Consider the following 21,807-nt stretch of genomic DNA (forward strand, 5'->3'; position numbering starts at 1 on the left):
AACTGTGCTCACAACTTGATTATCTGAGCAAGAAGTCTCCCAAAAGCTACATTCCGAGTAGATAAGAGACAAACATGTGACCATCGGGTAGATGCATCAACCAAAACCATAAACTATCAAAATGGTCCACAAGATGGTTGAATAGGTCCACAAATATCCCCTTAAACTCTTTGCAAAAATGATGGGGATTCAGCATCAACCTTTAGTTGTGGTGGTCTAATTACCAACTTCCTTTGAGAACAAGCCTTGGAAGGGTTATCATTTGAGATATCAATGTCTCTTTGCTCAATAATGGATGTCCATTAGAGTTGGTAATAATCCTACGCATCATTATGGATCATGGATGACCTAAACGGTCATGCCAAAACATGTAATCTTTTGAATCAATAAACTTCTGGTTCATGACAGCATGTGATTCAATTGTCCTTATGTATGTATAATACAATCCACTCGACAAACCATGCAACTTCTCCAATATACGCTTCTGGGTATCAATGGAGGTAATGCATAGAGAGTCCAAATTTTCTGCACTTTTCATTTCAATGTGGTATCCATTTAAACGTATGTCTTTCAAACTCAACAAATTTTGAGTAGATCGAGTAGCATACAATGCATTCTGTATGGACAATATTGTTCCATTTGGTAACATAATCTGGGTTTTCCCTAAGCCTTCAATTACATCTAATTGACCTAATATTGTTGTTACCCTTACTCTTGTAAGCATCAAGCTTGAGAAATACTTTTGATCACGAAGTATTGTATGTATGGTTGCGTTATCTGCAAGACAAATATCTTCGTTATTTCTCATATTTTGAGAATAACCATAGCTTTTATCCATGCTTTCTGAGTAAAGGGGATCACGGTTAAAAACAACTTAGAAATTTAAATGCCTCTTTTATTGAAATGCGAGTTTTTAAACTACAAGTTCAGAGTAATAAAAGTACATCAAATATAAATGATTCAGTTAGACCGATACACTTCATTCCCCCTTTCCACAATGAAGTCCGAGACATCTAGGTGGGTTGTGTTCAACTGTCTTGATGCCACTGGATCAGGTATATCCATTGGTCTAGCCTGGTCGAGAAAATTAGTCTTGACACCCTTCTCCTTGAGGGAGGCTTGATATAGATCCACCAGATGTTTTGGGGTACGATAGGTACGTGCCCAGTGCCCATCGCCACCACACCTATGGCATGCTCCATCAGAGTTTCTAGGAGCATTGTTCATACAAGCTTTGCCTTTGTGGCAATTTCCATTTTTAAAGCTCGGGCCTAAATTTTGCTTTGGAATCTGGTTGTGAAACTGACCACCATAATTCTTGCCTTTCCTATTCCACCAGCCTCACTTATGGCCACATCCTCGTTTATGATTATGACCACTAGAAGACGTGGCGTTCACTTCGAGGGAAGCAGCATTCACTTTTGGGAATGGTGCAGATCCAGTAGGTCGGTACTGATGATTTTTCATCAAGAGCTCATTGTTTTGTTCAGCTATGAAGAGTACAGATATCAGCTGGTTGTATTCAGTGAAGCCTTGCACTCTATACTGCTGCTACAAGAGCATGTTAGAGGCATGAAATGTGTTGAAAGTCTTTTCCAGCATATCTTCCTCAGTAATGGTATCCCCACACTGAGAGATAATTCTGAACAACACAGAATTGTACTCAGCCACTGACTTGAAATCCTGGATCCTTAGGTGAGTCCATTCATAGTGAGCCCTTGGAAGAATCACCATTGTTTGGTGATTGTATCTGTTTCACAAAAATTGGAAGTTTGAAATCTCTGTTATAAATAGACAAAAGTTAGAGAGATAACCTTTCTAAGGACAAGAATGAAGTAGGTGCAAAATATCACACTATGACTTTAGTAACTATAACACAAAAAAGGATGGCAGATAAAGAGAGGGAGGGATACTGATATTATTTCTCTTGCTTTCTTTCGCAGTGCATTTGATAACAGACGGAGTGCTCTATTTATAGAGCGACTCTCGTAACTACAACCATCAAAATACAATGATGATACGTTTGAAAGTATCAAACACTATTACTCACTATTACTAAGCCTTTGGGCATTCTTTTGAGTGGGCATTCACCCACTAATTCTATAACAATCTTTGAATTATTAGAAGCAACAGATTAATTACGTACTTATGAAGGCCAGTAATATGATCGATCATCAAACAGAAAATTAGTGGCAAAGTGCATTTGTGTTCTAATCAAGCCGACTTTCGCCCCATTTCTTAAATTTGACAAACATTTAAACTAATTTAGATCTGCAGGTGTGTGTTACACTAAACACATCATTGGCAATGATCAAGTGCTTTTCCTTTTAGCACTTTTAGAGTAATAAGAGGGTTTAGAATTTTTCACCAGCTTGCGTCCCACCAATAATAATATGTATTATCTGATAAGTTTCAAGATTATCACTTCATCATGTTACATCATTCGTGACAATTATTATATATATTCTGTAGGCTTGCAGGTAATCCTTCCTTTTTGTATCTTTCTTAGGAGTTATCATAAATCCAGCAGCAGCTAACGTGCTCTAAGTTGTACTCACTCTATATTCATACAAAAACGAATGATGAATGCAAAGAAATGTACGTATGTAGCGACCAAATAAATATGTCCCACCCCTTACTCAATCGACATGCATGCATGCAAGCTGATCGAGTAGGTCATGCCCGAAACCCTAACCCTGCAATATTCAGTTGACTCCTATATACTTTACTACTAAACCAGATTTCCTATTCTACATCCGCCAACGTAAATAGAAAATTCAATATCAATTTATTATGACTAGTCAAGTTCAAAATTTTCACTTCTTATTATGATTGTTCCATTGTTTTACTTTCGATTGTAGATAAGATGGACGGAACAATTAGAATCAGTTATTAATTTATTATATGTGGCTTCAAATCAAACACGTATATAAATAGAACAACTTTTCTCCTATATGTTAAGTTAATTAATAAAAAATTAGAAGAAAAAAATATCTCTCCAATATATGTACCTGCCTCCTTGAATACGAAGGGCCTCTCGAAAGTACTTGTGCAGGTTTTGTGATTTTCCCACATGCCCTCAACTGATATCTCTGGTTTCCCTTTCTATGTGGGGTTATATATGTTGAAACTTGGGAACCCAACTCCACCCGTGTTCTTGTCTTTAGAAATAATACAAGGGGTCCCCTTTCACCTTTCAGAGCAACCAATTATCATGGTGGTGGGCTCTCATCTATGATGATCCCCTCTACAGCTAAAATTCCACTTGTGCTTATTTTGTTGCATATCACCGTTTTCAAGAGTGCTTATAAGAATTATATATATTGTCCTAGAAAGTAATTTATAGAATTGAAATAATCTGAGCTAGCTATACCATGCATCTTGCCTTTCTAATGTAAGTGAATTTGCAGCTACGTGGGTTCTACTTCTGACGCCTCATGAAAGTCTTTCTCCTAAATCACTCATCGAGAGATGTGGCCCAAATAGATTAAAAAAAATGTAGTCGTATAATTAATAAATTGACTATACAACATGATAATGTGGCAGGATGCTAGTAGCTCTTCCATATCACAAGTTTTAGGCACATGTGCATGGGTCGTATGTCTGTTATGCTTGACGTATATGGTCTTGTGAAAACTAATGTATCATATCTTTGAGCATAAACATCAAGTTCATAAATCAGAAGTAGGTGCAAACATATCATTTAAGAACCAGGGTTAGCTATGAGGATAACCATGTTTTCAATTGAACTTCTGCTTGCTTGTAGCAGATTGTAGAGGTTTTAATTAATCCTTTATTGGCTTAGTTTAGTTTGTTAAGATATTGGCGGGTTTTGGCACACAACAAAAGTAATAGATAAAAAAATCACGAATAATCACTAGAGAATTGAGAAAAATTCTCGAAGTTTGATTAATAACATGAAAGATGAATGGTAATACAACCCTAAAGTAGTTTATATAGTTTTAGGGAAAACCCTAAATGCAAAGGAAATAAAATGGGGAATTATAAAAGTTTCGTAAATACCCTTAAAATTTAAAAGCTATTTTTAACCCAACAACGTTATTAAAACGTCAAAATCCATCTTATGTATCAGCAAAGGAGTGAGTTGTATTCATCTTATCATTCTCTTTTTGAAAAGTAATGATAGGTCCAGTCGGACACCAAAAGCCCAAAAAAAACTGTTCACCGCAGCTAATCTGAACTTGCCGTTCGAATAAGCTTTTCCACACCCTCGTCAGTTTTGAAATTAATGATAGAGTAAACAGCGAGAAGCATAGAACGGCAAGAGACTTTAAGACATGGGCTCCAAGCGTTCACACACACACAACCATAGATAACAGGAAAAAAGAAGAAATAAAAAAGCCAGGCCAACAACACAACGAATTGACAAGGTTCGCCTCAAATGGGGCTACCGCTCCGGTCATCGATGATACGATCTATATGTATCAAAAGAAACAAGATTATGAGCCTGTTCCAACATTCTTAAGTAACCTCACTTCTCTCAACCCTTCTCAACTAAGAATCCTCAATACACTATAATACACCAATAGACTCACAATCTCTAAATGCTTCAAGTTTCTCGATCAATCGGCCAACCTTAACCCTATATAACACACGAAACACTGACAAACTGTAATCTTGATAACTTAAGTTACACACTTAAATCATAAAGGAAGCTGATACATATATAGTATACATTATAGCCCCTCTTAAACCCTAGTTATACACTATAACAAGTTACTCAATTGTATTAAACCAAAAGATATTGTATATAACACTGACTAAACCAAATCAATCCGCACCGTACTTCGATGTGCGTTTGAGTTCTAATCTGAATCAAATGAGATGCATCCACCTTTAGGAGTTGTCAGGTTAACTTTCATGCCTAACTCTTGGCTTCATACCACAATTGGAGCAACTTCATCATTTTATTCCTCGTGACCGACTAGTGCAGCTATAGCATTTGCGTGAAATATTTTCTTTTGTGAAAGAATGTTCCATCCATGCTGATTTGGCAGTATAGAAGAAAGGAAGGAAAGCATGCAATCATGCATGTCGTACATGTTCGTTTTCATTGGTAAGTTAGCAGAAAAGATGGAAACAAGGGAGCAAGTAGTGCAAAAGAGAGAAGTAACTTTGGGAATGGAGTTCCTACGTACAATTTTTTCTTTTATTTCAAATTTTATAGAAAGTGAGCTAGAAAGATGAAAAAATGGAACCCTCCTCAACATTTATTAAGTTCAGGTACCAATATTAGAAGAATTTTTGTCACCCTAGGATATATTTTCAATGATATTAATGGGTTTTGAAAACCCATAACAAGGAAATAACAAAATAGTTGAACTACTACAAGAGCCTACATTATTTTTAAACACGGTATCAGAGCAGTGATCTTAAGATTTCCACTCTACTTGAAATTATACCCCCAACAAACTCTTATATCGATACCTGCGACGATGGAGGATGTTGCTTTTCCTTCTATTCCTGATTTGAGTTCTTATCAGATTGCATAGCTCATCCTAACCCCTACATAGATTCAAATAATCACCCAAATAATTTTGAACAAGATTCAAACCTAGATTAAGAACCAAGACTAGATCTCGGTGAAGATTCTTCATCATGCTTCTTCCGCGGCATCAAATTTTGAATCTCAGAAGTCGTTGCATTTGATGCCTAGATGTTTGAGTCGACCAGATCAAGGTCGACTGGTCGGACCAACCCAGACGGTCGGTCAATACAACAACAACCAAGCCTCATCTTATTAAGAAGGGTCGGCTGTAAGAATCATAAAACGTCACTGCACTTGATTTTGTGCCATATCTTCCGTTAGCTCTAGGTGTTTCGTATCTTTTCTTAAAATTTCTTTCCAAGTCTTTCTAAGATCTTCCTTTACCCCTTTTGCACTGAGCCTCCGTCTTATAGTCTTATCTTCTAACTGGAGCATTTGTAAGTATTCAGTTCACATGTCCAAACCACCTTAAAACCAATTTTTTCTCATCTTAACTTCAATTGCAGCCCTACTTTATCTCATATATCCTCGTTCGTAACCCTAGCATTTCTTGTACACATCTAATGAAGCATTATCATCTCCACTACACTCATTTTTTTGCACGTGTTTATTATTGACCACTCAACATTCCGTGCCATAAAGCATTGATGGCCTTATTAACCACCCATCATTTTTTTTTTGGAATGATGTAAGTTGACAGAGGGAAATTTTTCAAGGAAACAGAGAAGTGAGGAATTTGAATTAAAGAAGTGAAAAGATAGTTGATATGTTTCTGGGAGGATAATGAAATTAGGGATTTGGTAAAGAGAAGAAGATGAAGTTTGAAAGATATTTAAAGAAGACATTTCAAATTATCTAGTTGTTGTATATGGACCAACTTCTCTCGTGATCATCAAATCTAATGGTTAAAATCAGGAAACAATATCAGAGGTAATTTCTTGTTTTTCATACACATGCAACAAGCACAAAGTTTCATCATTAAAAACTTTATGGCACAACACTTGAGAGCTTACAAAGAACCGAATCACCATATGAAGACAAAAGGCCAAACGATATGTATTCCAGCTTACTTTGAATGACATGGTCTTTAGATAACTATCCATCTTCAAGGGGAACAAGTGTCTTTCAGATATATAGTTAGGGGCAATTGTGGGACCATGGTTTTCTAAGCTAAAGTAAGATTGATTTAAATAACACTACCTCAGAAGTCCGATCATAGACTCACAGCTCCAAACCATTATTAAGTTGACAAGTGTGAGAGTGCTTTGAACACTTTTTCGTGGCCGTCCACCATGGTAGGCTCCAATCGTTTATGACTTGTACACGGACTTCACCCCATCATGGGGGAGTACAAAGTGTGTGCTTACACTTAGGAGGAGTCCTATACGCATGCATGATGTTGTGAAGGTAGGCAACGAGAATGATCAACATCATATCATTGTGAGGTTGTTTTTGAACCCCTACCTGAACTTGCATGGTGGAAATGACTTAACTAAGTGCAATGCAGCCAACATCATATCATTGTGAGGCATCATTCTCTAGAGGCTAAATAAGATGGGTACTTACATAAGATGTAAATGAGCAAGCATACTCTTTCATTATTATTGTTGCTAGCCAACATCTTATAATTGCGAGGTGGACTTGGTAATAGTGAGTCTCCCATACCCTACTAAGAGTTTCCTCCAAAACTCTCGAATTCCGATGAGGGATATGGAATTTGCCAAAAATAGTGGGTGGTGCTATTTGATTTAAAGACTGAGATCAAATAGCTTAAAATCAATCAATTTATATTCATTATGTCTTTGTTTACCAATATATTTGCAAATGCTATCCAAAACTTGACAAAGAAAAGTCGAAGGCTTTAGTTTCCGGACTTGGTACCACAATCCCATAGATTGTCTTGAATGGATTGTATATGTGCCTAAGTAGTCTCATTCTCACAATCTTCCTAGTGATAATATATCATTGGAAAAACATGTTAGATAAGTCTATCATAAAGAGGACCACACTTTTAGTGTCATAATTCTTCAGTTACAAATCGTTGTACGAAGAAATAAGAATTGCTTTGAACAACCCTTAGTTAACGCAAACACTAGTGCTTGTTTCTTTGTTAAATGAACAAGGAACTTGAGAAGTAAGCACAAGGGCCTAGACACCTTATGCGCCATGATTCTTCACTTACAAATTGTTGTATGAAAAAATGAGAGTTGCCTTGAACAATTCTTGAAAGTTTGTAATTATGTTTAGAACATAATGGTTGATTGACAAAAATAGTCCATCAACATGGACTTATGATGATTTTGAATCATTGAGTGTTGAAGTGTTAAACCACTTCAAGAGATGGAAACTAGGCAAGGAGTTCACTTTTGTGTCCCTATCCAAATGGTTCACTAAGTTTATTAAAAACTATATAGTGAACATTAACCGCACAATCTCCAAATCGTTTGATGTGTATAAACACAATTGAAATAAGTTTCAAGAGAGATAGTGGGAGTTTAACGACCATGACTATTGTAGTCAATGGAGAAGTCAAATGAAGAAGGCGAAATAACTCTAAGGGAACAAACTTTCTTTATGAAATGATGGACATTGGAAGAGGTATTTGCAAGAAATGTCTTGCAAGTGTCAAGAACACACCTTTCGAAGGTGTTATAAATTGTTCTTGAAGGGTTCAAAATAATTGGTTCTTCTACTTGAATGCTTGATTCCGTATTAGTAACTATGTTTTACAATCGTTGTAAAAGTATGGCTAATAAGAATAGAAGATTAATGAGAGAAGAGAAAGTACTTCACATTCTGAATGTGATAAAATATAGATCTCTGCGAAAGCAGATAATACTTACTTCCTCATATGAACTACCAAAGAAATTGGAAAACCAAAGATTGTCTTTACATTCCAATTTGAATAAGGAACTTAATTCCATCACTATAAGAGATGGAAGAATGTTTTGTTTGACAAAACATTATTCTTTATTAATAAATGAATGGATTATTGTAATCTAATTGATTGTCTCTATAGTAGAGATGATGTGGTAGTGTTAACTGTTTAGAATATAACGATGCTTAAAATATAAAAGGTTGCAAGATAGTGACTAATCCCACTGAGTTGTGACACCTCTAAAACATAAAGTACAAGTTGGTCATAAATGGATGCTTTGGATCGTTAGATCCGGATCCAATGCCTTCTTGTTAAAACTGTATAGAGGCGAAATGTTCAAATCTTTATTCTTTTGGAAAGAATAAAGAATCACAAAGTTGTTGAGGTTAATTCACTTAGATGTTAGTGGCACTTGTCCACAACATAATACTACTCATGTTGTATGACATTCACTGAAGATTGCTCTCGATTGGACTATCGTTTATTTTGAATAAACACAAGTGCAAATACTTTGCAAAAGGTTTCAAAGAATTCAAGAATGTAAGTTAATGAGTAAGACGTCTAAAGTATTTACCTCCTTAGATTTGATCCAAGGAAAAATAACACTTTCGAAGAGTTTCCTTGAAAGATATCAAGGAAACTAGCATCAAATACCCATATATAGGATATATACTTCTAAGCCAATATGATTGTCAATTAGAAGATCTTCCAAAATTTTCATGACTCTAGAGGATGTAGTTGGAAAGATAGACAAGTCTTGAGCGTGTTAAGATTTGGGGTTGTGTGCTAATAAGCAATATTTGTTTGAGAACAATCTTGTGTGATATCCTTATATTAACCTTTGGATATCACTTCTACAAACCAACTAACAAATGTTGTTTGTTTGGTAGTTCATTGTAATCCTACACTAGGATTTGCCTAAGATAGAGCAAATGACGGAGAGATGGAACTCAAAGAATGGGTTCTTTGAAAGACAAGATAATAATCAACAAATATAACAACCTAGTTCCTACACCACAAGCTCCAAGGTAGTTGAGAAGGATTTATAAACCATCTCCGTTGAATGGTTTGAACTTTATGACTATGTCATAAAGTTACACCTCTTAATTCAAAAGAAATAAGAATGAAAATCCTTATGACTACATTGAGTGTATATATAACATATACTCAAGGAAATGGTATAGTACCATTTGACCCGAAATAATGAAACCTACATAGCTAAATGGTAGCTTAAGGTGACTACAAATCAATGAGATTGGTTGACTTGGAAGAAACCATCTTTGATGTAGTCTTGGTTTCAATTAATTCGAAGACTGCTAGCTACAACTAAACGGTGATTCAATGTTTGGACATAATATGGGTTTCCAAAACCATTATCAAGATAGTCTTGATAATATATGTCTAAAACTAGGAATCACAAGACGTGTAAGTTGTAGAGATCCATCCATAATGAATCTTAGCAAGCTAGTGGGAGCCATAAATGTCTTATGAGAGAAAGATCAAATCGTTTGATTTCTCATAAGAATGTAAATGAATCTTTTGTTTACTAGGTTTACAAAAGATTAGTGGGAGTTAATCATATTCATAAATTTGAACATATATATGATATATTAATTTTGGAAATGAAGGGAATTCTTCTTCATTAAAGTTATGACTTTAAACATTCTAACAATAGAATGTATATGGGAGACATAGTCTATATACATGGGATGGAAATCTATAATGATAGATTTCAAGATATAATTGGATTGTCTCAATGCCTATTGATAGACAATAGATGTAGGAAGTTTCTCGAATGATAAACTCCAAATGAAAGGACAATTCCAGTCAAACTGGGAGTTGTTCTTCTAAAAGGGAATGTACCCTTTTGACTCCCAAAGAAGCATAAAGCGTAAATAGAATCCTTTATGCATACGCAGAAAGGTGATTTACGTATTTCATATTGTATGAAAAATATTGATATGAGTTGTGCCAAGATAGGTACAAGATGAAATCAGTGCAAGCCCAGGATCAAAACTATGGCAATTGTGAAGTGAGTCCTTAAGTATTTAAGAAATACTAAATGATAGATTCCTCAAGAATGAGGAAGAATTAGAGTAACGCAATGGAAGCATAAATGTATTAGAATATGAATCTAATATCGTATCCATCATTGAATGCATCTTCATTTTGAATGAAGAGATAATTGGATATCTCTGTATTATGGCTAAAAAGATATTTGGGTGGAAACATTAAAAGTAATGACTTTAGTGTGTTCCATCGTGCATACAAAATATATCGCCATATAGAAGCTTACAACAATGTTATTTGGATGGGAAAGTTCATTTATGAACTCTTTATTCGGTTCCAACCAGAAAGTATCTCTAGTGTACCGACACTACGACACTAATGGGGCGATAGCTCAAGCCAAGGAATGAAGGTCTCATCAAGATTCGAACTCACATTAGAGACTGAACTACATGATTGAGAATCATGCATAATGGTGACGTCGTTATTCTCAAGGTTGCTTTTATGGATAACATATAGATATCCATTGTCTAGACCTACTACTCAACCATTTTTGAAATGAATTCAAAAAATGTATCATCACAGATAACCAAGCTGATTGGCTTTAGTGAAAATGGGATATTGTTGAAAATGTGCCCTAAAACCAATCATATGATGATACTTTACAGACATTTCACATATTAAACTAATCTGGTTTAATATAAAGGGCAAATATTATTGTTTTAAGCCGTTATAAATGTTATATGCTTAAATGATAAGTCCAAGGAATATGTAATTGGGAGAATGTGATCTAAAGAAGTTAGATTCAAGAGACCATTCTCTTTCTTATACATATCCTAAACATTCCTGATCATAGGATTGCCAATTGGGCATTAACAGTCTGTTAAGATCAATACATGTTATGTCTTCTCTTAGGGAGAGTGACTGGTCTTAAGTCATTGGTGTGACTGACACCAAGACAAGCATGTAGATGCTCAATAGAGAATGAGTCCACTGAACACGATCAACAAGAAGTTCTCATACTCATGTCACATGAGAACTCATGGTTGGAATAATGCAAAGTAGTCATTTGACCTAAGGCATCATAGTTGTCTTGTGGTTAGGTCCTCGATCTTTGACTATATCAAAGTCACTCCGTCAAAGGGTGTCCACGGCATAGTTGGGGTTAAGTCACTTAGCTATGGAGGCAAGTGAATGCACAACAAGGGATCTCTGACCTTTAAACCGTTTAAGGGACAATACTCTATGATATGATTAAGAATTTTTGACCAAAGTACGAATGAGATTTAGGAAGTTGTTCCAAACATTCAAGGTAATCATATAAGTAAAAGAATCACATTGGATAGTAGACATAAATAAACTATCAAACCAAACAATGTGGTCAAGAGTATTATAATAGAGAAAGACCGTATTGCATTGTAATCCTAAACTGAATAGGTTCTCCACCTCTTCTGAATAGCTTGGGTAGCCATGACATACTGCTAGGTGTCACTCATGGTTTGTGGAAGCCCTAAAGGTGTGTAATCACTAAAAGGAGAATTGAAAGTATGTTTTAATTCACAATCGATTTGAAGAGTTCTAATCGCCCACTACCTCGCTAAAAGGAAACTAATGGATTGTACACCGTGTAAGGTAGAGATTGAAGAAACAACAGAGATGAGTAAGGATAATTAAATGGTTTAATTATTTATGGCTAGGATTAATTAATATGTTAATTAATCAAACGAATAAGTTCGTTATAGACCTTGGATTAGTTTTGGGCCTCAAGGCCTAATGGGATTTGAATGCCAAGCCCATTAACTCAAGTTGTATGACAACTTGAATACACAAGGGCTTAAAAGCCCAATAAACCCTTAAGGCCAGCCACATTAGAGAATGAAGGGTTTTGGTTCTTTTGTCACTTAAGTGAAGGGACTATATAATTACTGCCAAAATTCATTTAGGGTTTCTTTTGGAGAAAAGATGAGAACACAAAAAGCTCTCTTTTCTCTATAAGAGGCCGACCACCCTAGAGGAACAAAGCTAGCAATCTTACTTTCTCTAGGTCACTCATCTCTTCATCAATGCTCTCCTTGGCGTGGAGACTTAGAGGTTCTCTATTTTGGGAACTTGGAGAATCCATTCTACCATCCTCATCCAAGAAATCGATGGAGCTAAAAAGTAAGGAATGAAGGCCCTATCTCTTAGGTGATTAGCCTTTACTTACGCAAAGAGGAATACACAAAGGTATAATATTTCTCAACTCACTTTGTTCTTGAGTTGAGTCTTGGTTCACCACACACACTAGGCCTTGAATTTCATGGGTAAAATTTTGTTTTTGAGTGCATACAAGCATGATTCTGCCTTTTAATTGTTAATTACATGCATAGATGTTGCTCAAATGAACTAATTTTCACAAATAGATCATTCACCTTTGACTAGTACAAACCCTTTTCCTAGTCTTAGGCTTGGTCATGGTTGTGTGCTTTTTTTACAAGTTATTCGAATTTGTGCGTCTCTACCACTTAAGGCGGTGCGCGAGTTTGGTTCCAACATGGGCGGTGTCAAAGATGTTAGCGGTAGTGGTAATGACGGTGAGACAGTAGAGAATGTTGTGGTGGTGGTGGTGGTAGTGGCGATGATGATCGTAGTTGTAGCAAATGTTATTACGTTTTTCTACTAAAATTTTAACTTTGTTTTATAATGTATCCTTTGTATCTAATATTTTGAAAACTGTTCTTGAAAAAGAGAGTAAACATAAATTTGATGTTCTATAAAATTAAGACTAAATTTTATTTTTATTATTTTTCATTTTTTAAATTTTTTTTTCACAAAATAGTCAGCCAAACGCATTTTTCATCCTATTTGCAAAACGAAAAATTGTTTAGCAAAAAAGTTGATGAACGAGCCCTAAATGTTTAGGGTTTAGGGTTTAGGTTTAACTTATATGTTCCGTTTTTTGCTCATATGGACACCGAATTTAAATACTCTTGTGTAAAATTCACTCCAATATTTTATTTTATTTTAGATAGAAATATTTTCGGTTATTTTTAAAGAAAAAAATTGAAAACATTGATGCATCTGGAAGCTAGTTGATAGCAATGTATGTATTTAAAAATTCGCCTACACTAATCTGAAGCCCATACTAACCATTGCAGTGACGAAAGGGCAGAAAACAGAAACCGAAGGAGGAGCGTTGGATTGTACCGTTTTCTATCCACGATTAATCGCACCGAACACGACGTAGTGACTGCCCATGATGCGCTGACGCCCCTCGAATCTGGCCCCACCTAAATCAAAGCCAAGCCGTTAGACGCTTGAGCCCTACAAACTTAATATAAGCCAAGCCACTCTGTACTTATTAAAATTTTAAAAATACAAGAAAGCAAGTATAAAATAATCTCTAAAGTTGTCACCTAGTATTACGATTTAATGATATTTCTCTTCATTTGTAAGTAAGATGTCTTTAGGTTCAGTTCTTGCCAAAGACAAATCTGAACCACATTATTGCTAGCTCATTATGAGGTTAAGTCACTCTCTCTTAGTGTAGATAATATCGTTTGTTAAAAAAAAAAAATCTATAAAGTTTTTTTGTTGATAATTTTCAAACAATTTTTCATCGTTAAAAGACTCGTCATATGTTTAGCGGCTATGTCTGGATAATTATTTCGTCACTAAAAGCTTTTTTAGTTTGAAAAAAAATGTGAAAGAGAAAATAAAGACAACTAATCTCGTTACTTGGTTGTGCGGTTTTGAAAAAAAAATTGTAAAAATTATTGTTGTTTAATTTGGTTTTGTTGACAGCGTTAATTTGGCCTTTGAACTCTATTTTGGGTGACAAGACAATTTTGAATAACACGTTTATTTTTTATTGGTGGCACTTGATTTAGTTTGTAAAAATTAATCTCTTTAACATTACTTAAATGTTATCTCTGTCATAAACCGGAAAGGCAACAGGCTATAACCGGTGAAGAAGAAATTGCATTTGGATCGAATTTATGTTCATTTCATTTGCCAACTTTCTGCAGTTCTAACCCAATATCTAACCCCAGTTATATTCTAACCCAATATCGAACCCAAGTTGGTTTATTTAAAGCGAGAGAGTGTGACAGCTTTGCTGGGTTGTGAACTCCTTCACTTACCTTCCTCCCTCTCGCTCTCTCTCTCTCTCTGTAAGTCTCTGGTTATTTCCCATTGTAGTAGATGAACGCTCATATCATAGACTAAGCTTAGTTGTTTGAGTAATGATGTAGAGAGAGAGAGAGGGAAAGAGAGAGAGAGAAGAGAGAAAGAGAGTGAGAGTGTCTTGGTTGGTTGATTTACTTGTCCATTGGGGTAAAATTTTGGGTTTGTTTGTTGGGTTTTAATTTTTGGTTTTGTTTAATTTTGATGGGTACTGAGGGAGGAGGAGAAGAAGTAGGAATGAAAGAGAAGAAAGATCATGAGGGGGCGGCAGCAGCAGCAGAGGGAGGAAGTAGGTTGTTGTACACCTGTTGTATACACCAGTACACTAGTTTGTCTAGTTGTTTCAGACATAATAGTACTTGTGCTTCTTCTTCCTTTGCTTCCTTTAAGTGAGCAACATATGTTCCTCTAAATTATTAAAGATCCACTGGAAAACATAATCGAGAAAGAACAAAAACATTTACAGAGATAAGTAGAAAAAGAAAGGAGCTTTGATTGGTTTAATTTCTTGATCTCTTAAGATCCGGTATCAAACTTGTTTTAGCTCACTCACTAATTATGAAGAGGCTTGGAAGCTCAGATTCTTTGGGTGCTATGATTTCCATCTGCCCAATAACAGGTTAATTTTTTAGTTTTTAATATAATATCCATTTTATTTATTTGAATTTGCCTTTATTTTTTCTTCTATTGGTGTTTCCCCAAGATTCAGACATACCATGTTTGTGTTTTTTTATTTGTTTGTTTGTTACCTTTTTCATGATCAAACACCTAGAAAAAAAAAAAAGCTTTGAGATCATGACACTCGATTGCTTCTTTTATGTTTCAAATTCATCATGTTGCTTGTCGAATTCAATTCATGTTTTGTATTCTTCCTTTTCCTGTTTTGGAATTTTAATTTCCAGCCTACATACATATATATTTTGAGCGTATGAATCTAACATAGGGAAGAAAAACACCATCTGACCATTTGTTATATTGTCAATTGATTTTACGGTGAACGTCAACTTCCCTTGAAATCTATTGTTTTGCCTTTCTTAGTTGTCAAATTTTTGGAAAAACTAAGATTGGATTGGTTCTTTGTTTGCAGATGAACAGAGTCCAAGAAACAACCATGTTTACAGCAGGGAATTCCAGTCCATGTTGGAAGGGTTAGATGAGGACGGTTGTGTGGAAGAGGCCGGCCGTGTTTCCGAGAAGAAGAGAAGATTGAGCGTTGAACAAGTGAAGGCCCTGGAGAAAAACTTCGAGGTGGAGAACAAGCTTGAACCTGAAAGAAAGGTGAAGCTTGCCCAAGAACTTGGCCTCCAACCAAGACAAGTTTCCGTGTGGTTCCAGAACCGCCGTGCTCGTTGGAAAACCAAGCAATTGGAGCGCGATTACGGCGTTCTCAAAGCCAATTACGACTCTCTCAAGTGCAACTACGATATCCTTCAACATGACAATGAAGCCCTTCTCAAAGAGGTATGTACGTGATCCACAACTCTATCGATATAAATGCTCTCTTGTCAAATAGTACGAGACGTTATTTTTTATATAAAGAGCATCGTCAGTAAGTTTTTCGAACATGTCTCGACGCCTTAATCAAGTTGCATGTGATGCAGTATCTTATAGAAATAAATGTTCCATTGTCAAACAATCTCATGTGTCATGTTTTGTCTCCAACCTCGATTACGTTTGTTCTTGATTTAGTATGTGGTTTAGATCTACAATTTGACACCATAACATGACATTAATCAAGTTGTGGATATGATCTAAATCTTGGATCAACTGTTTATTTATTGACTTGCAGATAAAGCAATTGAAAGCAAAATTCCAAGAGAACACAGAGACCACTAATCCCTCAGTAAAAGAAGAGAAACTCCTGGGGAAAGATCAATCCAGTTACCGGGCGGTTCATGAGGGGAGCCGGTCACCGCCACCACCTCCGGAATCCTCCGTTCCAGAAACTGAATGCAAAGAGCTCAACTTTGAGAGCTTCAACAACACAAGTGGAGTACTAGAAGCCGTTTCATTGTTCCCAGATTTCAAAGATGGCTCTTCGGACAGTGACTCAAGCGCGATCTTGAACGAAGATAACAGTCCAAACTTGACCGTGTCTTCATCTGGGATTCTCCAAAACCACCAGCTCATCAAGTCTCCGGCTTCCACTTCACTCAAATTCAACTGTTGTTCGTCGTCCTTGCCGTCATCATCGTCAATGAACTGCTTTCCGTTCCAAAAGAGCTATCAGCCTTCCGTGAAGGTGGAGGAACACAACTTCTTTAGCAGTGAGGAGGCTTGTAGCTTCTTCTCCGATGAGCAAGCGCCTTCACTTCAGTGGTACTGTCCTGATCAATGGAACTAAACCATCAACAATCCAATCAATCCACTCCATCAGTCCCATCCAAAAAGAAGAATTGGAATCCAAGAAATAGACCTTCCATGATTTTTGTTGAATGGGAAAGTGGGGTTGTGTATAAATTAATGTACTTTGATCTCCACTGTGCAAAAGTGGAAGTTTGAGAGCAACTGTAGAATGGAGGTGGGAGAGAGAGAGGTTCACGTGGGTGGAAGGTGAGGACGAGCATAAGGTATTTTCCTTGCCAAACCGTGCGGGATGATTGGGTCGTAATTAAAATTTCAGCTGTAAAAATGAAATGTCGGGAAAAGAAAGAACTTTAGGAGGTAGAATTTCGTGTAATGGAGAAAATAATCATTGTGCCTCACTTTTTCCCTTCCATCATGCTTCGCTTTTAACAATTTGAATGCTCGGTGGGCAGCTTTATACAAAGGTAAAATCATATTTTTATATTAAAAATTTAATTTTAATATTATTTATTTTATTTTTTATTTTATTCTTATCGTTAAAATTTAAAATTTTCAAATTATTTTTATTAATTTTCTTTTTTATAAAATTATTACAATAATTGGAAAAGGAAGTTTCAAACTCCATAAATAAAAACTGAAAGTCACATTTATTAGGATATTCAACTACATGCGGTAGATAATTTATTTCTTTTACCATGGAGCATGGCAGTGCCATATCCTTTTGAAGAGTATAATTTTACAACAGCATTACTAATAGGGGAAACTTGAAATAAGTCTAAATTTGTAAGCAATTACTAGATATAATCCAATTTTATTTAATTATTGATTGAAGTCCAGTGACTCATTGTCCACATCATTCTATTTTCATTTTTTTTGTCAAAATTACCCCTCTATTAACATTATCCTTTAATTCTAGATTTACTTGTATTAAGAAATTAATTATTTATCTTTACATAATCCCCTACTTGTAGAATTAGTTTTAAAGTATATCTCTTCTTCCATAACTCATGTATATAATTTGTGTTGTGTTCTTCGATCCCCTTCCTTCTTGTTTACTTGTTTAGTCTTCTTCTTTCAAGTTTTAAAATTTCTAGAAAAATGTTCTCTTCCCATGATAAATTAAACAGCCACAGCCCACCAGCATAAGGAAATTGAAACCAACATCCTACTCGATAAGAATGTCTCAATTCAAAAGGAATGAAAAGGCCAAGCCTAACGTAACAGAGACTCAACTACTCTAAAATCATAAACAATAAAACTTGTCAACACTGAAACAACCGGTAACTTCGGGTTGAACAAATTCCAAACCAGGCAGATGGATCCGAGTCAACATCTAGGATACTAAACCAACTCATTCACCTTATGAAATTCAAGTATAGTGATTGTCAAGATGTATAAAATGTACACTGTTGGGATCTAGCATATAGAAACTAGAACGAGCTAAAAAAAAAAAAAAAGTTTCACCCTTTCTATAACCAGAACAAAGAAGATCCTAGTTATGTGGAAATCGATAACCACACAAGATTATGTAGAGGAAAACTCATGTCCATAGCCCATCTTCAAAATACAAAACCGCAAGATAGATGTTGTATATTTTGTTTATCTACCTTTATTATATATTTCTCTAATGAATCTATTTGTATATTTTGTTTATTCTACCTGTGTTATAGATTAATTGTATTTTATCTACCTATACGATATGTTTTTGCTTATTAGTCTATCTATATCACATATTATTTCGTGTTATCTATCGATACGATAAGTTTTTATTCATAGTCTACCTATATCATAGATTAATTAATATTATCTACCTACATCACAAATTTTTTATCTACCTCGACAATGTTTCTTTTAATTTTTGATAAACTTATAAGATTGGTTGTAATGTGTTTTTAAAATGTTTTTAATTAGAAAATGGGTAGATAAAGGTATTTGAATATTCAAATTTTAAATTTTTTAAATTCAAAAATAAAGAATTTAAATATTTTTTATTTTCAAAGGGCAAAATAGATGTAATAAAAAATCAAATAAAATTGGACAGGTGAATTTTTTGGACCTGGATCAAACTGCCCCTTATTAATAATATCCTTTTGAAGAGTATAATTTTACAACAGCGTTTTTCTATTAATTCAGCTTGAGAATGTTTATTTTTTAAAAGGTTTAATTGTAGTAGTGATTTGTGAATTGTAATCCTAGTTTAATTTTAGTCACTAAACTCTCATATTAGTTTCTTTAATCTCGAACTAAACAATGTGTTGTACCATTGATTATTTTCATTAACGATGTATATTTTTCCATAAAATTTAAGGATTTATTAGAAACTTCGTCACACATCACTAAAAATGATTTTTAAAATGAGAAATGAGAAAAGAAAAAAAAAAAAAAAAAAAAACTAAACGGTCAGACTTTTTTGTGTAAGAAAATTGACTCATAGAATTTTTTTTCGTAGTTCAATATGTGATTTGTTAGTTGTTTAAGTACAAACATAGTTTGATCTCCTACCTACTTTGAAATCACATTGCCCAATATTTACAAGTTGCTAAAATCATACCATTTTTATTTTGTATTTTTATAGTTCAAATGTCATTTTATTTTAAGTTTTGGATATTAATTTTATAAATTTTTATTTGTTTTTTTTAGCATCTTCTATTGTTTTTGAAGTTTTAGGGTGAAGTTCCTAGTATACCCTTAGATTTAATGGAAACATACAACATAAGTGAAAACAACCAATAGTGCAACGCATTCTTAAGTTCAAAGACTTAAGTTCAAAGACTAAAGAAACTAACTCAAAACGAGAATTTAAGATTTCAGGGCATTTTTGGTATCTTGTTACTAGTTTAATTCGTTTCCTATTTGCACTCTTGGAAACTATAGGTTTAAGAGCACTATATAACCAAACATCTAGGGTGCTACGGTTATAATCTTTTCATATCATTCAATAATAACCTTAAGGGTTTTCTCGATTCCTAGTGAATTCTAGTTTGCTAGGGGATTATAATTTAGGGTATTTCATTCGATGTCCCTACTCACTATATCACACTGCATAAAAACTAATTTGAGAGGACATGGATCCCTATATCGGATTCCATGAGAGATTTGGAATCCAAATCTGGTTCCTTGAGAGGTTCAGAATCTCGTGCATAGTTTCTATCCGTTTTCATGAGAAGTTTAGGAATCTTATTTTGTGTATCCTTACTATCATGTTTCATGTAAGGTTCTAGAATGCGCAATTTTATAAATTGGATCGCTCTAATCTATTATTTTATTATACATATGAAAGATATGATTGAGTGGATGTATGAATCAATCATAAAAAGACGGTTGGATGCCGGTGTGGATTTAATGGAGATTTTGAGCGAGGTTATTTTATATATATATGCAATCAAGAAGCTGAACTCCGACTTGCAAATCCGAGAGAGCACTGAGATCGCGAGCAAACCAATAACAAAAACATTGATTTCCAATTCAAGAAAGCAGAAATGGAAAAATGCAAAAGATGAATACAGATGACCCTTAAAAAATGTGCCACATGATTGGATCCCAAATATACGTGTCCTCCTCCTTCCTTTGTCAGCCGCAGTTTTGAGATCAAATCTTGCGGACATGGATTTTCTCTGGATCCAATTATCTTAATCTTAGGGATCTATTAATTCGGACCATTGAAATTTGATCTAATGGCTACAAACAGGGGTTCACTTTAAAGTTATAATAACTTTAACCGTTGGATCAAATTTCAACGGTCCGGATTGATGAATCCCTAAGATTAGGACAATTGGATCCAGAGAGGATCCATGTTCAAATCTTGCATCTAGAAAGAGGTTATGTCCCTAATTATTAACTGACATATATTAAGCTTTTGACAAAAAAAATAAAAAATATTACGTTTATAATTACATGTTAATTGTCATTCAATATTACGGTTTGTTGATATTCCTCTATTTAGAAGTGAGAGGTCTTAGGTTCAAATCTTGTGGATGGCGAATTCGATACCAAATTAGGTTACCCATTGTGTGGCTTAGCTGAACTCCCTCTCTCCTAGTGTAAAAATATCAATGTACTAATAAATAAATAAATAAATACATGTCAGTTAAAGATAGGGGGTCACATAGAGGTCACTCCCATTTTGGGTGTAGAAGATTTGGTGTCCAGTTTTTTGGTTCCACACAACAATCTGCAACTTTTATGTTTAAAAAATTGAAAAATTAGATTTCGGTCCCTAGTTACTACTGCCCTATAACTAAAAACTTGTTGGTTTTTAAATTTAATCCAAGTCCCTAGACTTTGTCACATTATTATTTTACTATTAATGTATTTTCATATTAATTATTTTATTTTTTAATTTAAAAATTATAATTTCAAATTCAAATAAATAACTCATTTATTTTCAATCTTTGTTGAAAAACAATTGATTTTCAAAGTAGGGTAATCATCTTTCTCTCTTTCTCCCTTGCCTCCTTTCAATGTTCTTCATACACTAATCATTTAGTATATAACCAATTGTATATACAAACCACATAGATTCATAGTACTATGTAATGGGTACATTTTTTTTTTTTTTCACTTGTAGCATATGTACCCATAAGCCTTTTGATCGATCATTCAGAATCTATCCATGTTAATGTACCCATACTAATATCAATACATTAATTGATTTATCTACCCATATTTTATACCTATCAATATTGTATTAAAATACCTCTTGACCATCATAAACCAGATGTGGTACATAATGGCCTTAAATAGAGCTTCATAGGACTTGAAACTTCTCTGCTCACCCAATTCCTTCATACTATTAAACAACTTAGCAGAATCTTGAATAATGATAACCTTACCGTAGCCCTCCTTGACAACGTTGTTCTATGTTTTTTTTATCCCAGGACCAAAAAGACGTCGTTTTGACCTGGGTATTTATTAAAATAAAACGCAGAAGAAGTAGCAATGA

The 21,807-nt window shown here is 34.7% G+C and overlaps 1 protein-coding gene across 1 annotated transcript; it reads left to right on the forward strand.

Annotated features, from left to right (window-relative positions):
* Positions 1 to 14,445: 14,445 nt before the first annotated feature.
* Positions 14,446 to 17,275, forward strand: LOC137719569 (homeobox-leucine zipper protein ATHB-6). The gene is made up of 3 exons (XM_068458607.2): positions 14,446 to 15,177; positions 15,646 to 16,019; positions 16,348 to 17,275. The coding sequence occupies exons 1-3, from the start codon at positions 15,117 to 15,119 to the stop codon at positions 16,900 to 16,902; spliced, it is 990 nt and encodes a 329-aa protein (XP_068314708.2). The 5' UTR covers positions 14,446 to 15,116; the 3' UTR covers positions 16,903 to 17,275.
* Positions 17,276 to 21,807: the final 4,532 nt, after the last annotated feature.

The sequence above is a fragment of the Pyrus communis genome, chromosome 1, assembly GCF_041283825.1.
Source record: "Pyrus communis isolate YQ-2024b chromosome 1, ASM4128382v1, whole genome shotgun sequence".
Classification (NCBI taxonomy): Eukaryota; Viridiplantae; Streptophyta; class Magnoliopsida; order Rosales; family Rosaceae; genus Pyrus; species Pyrus communis.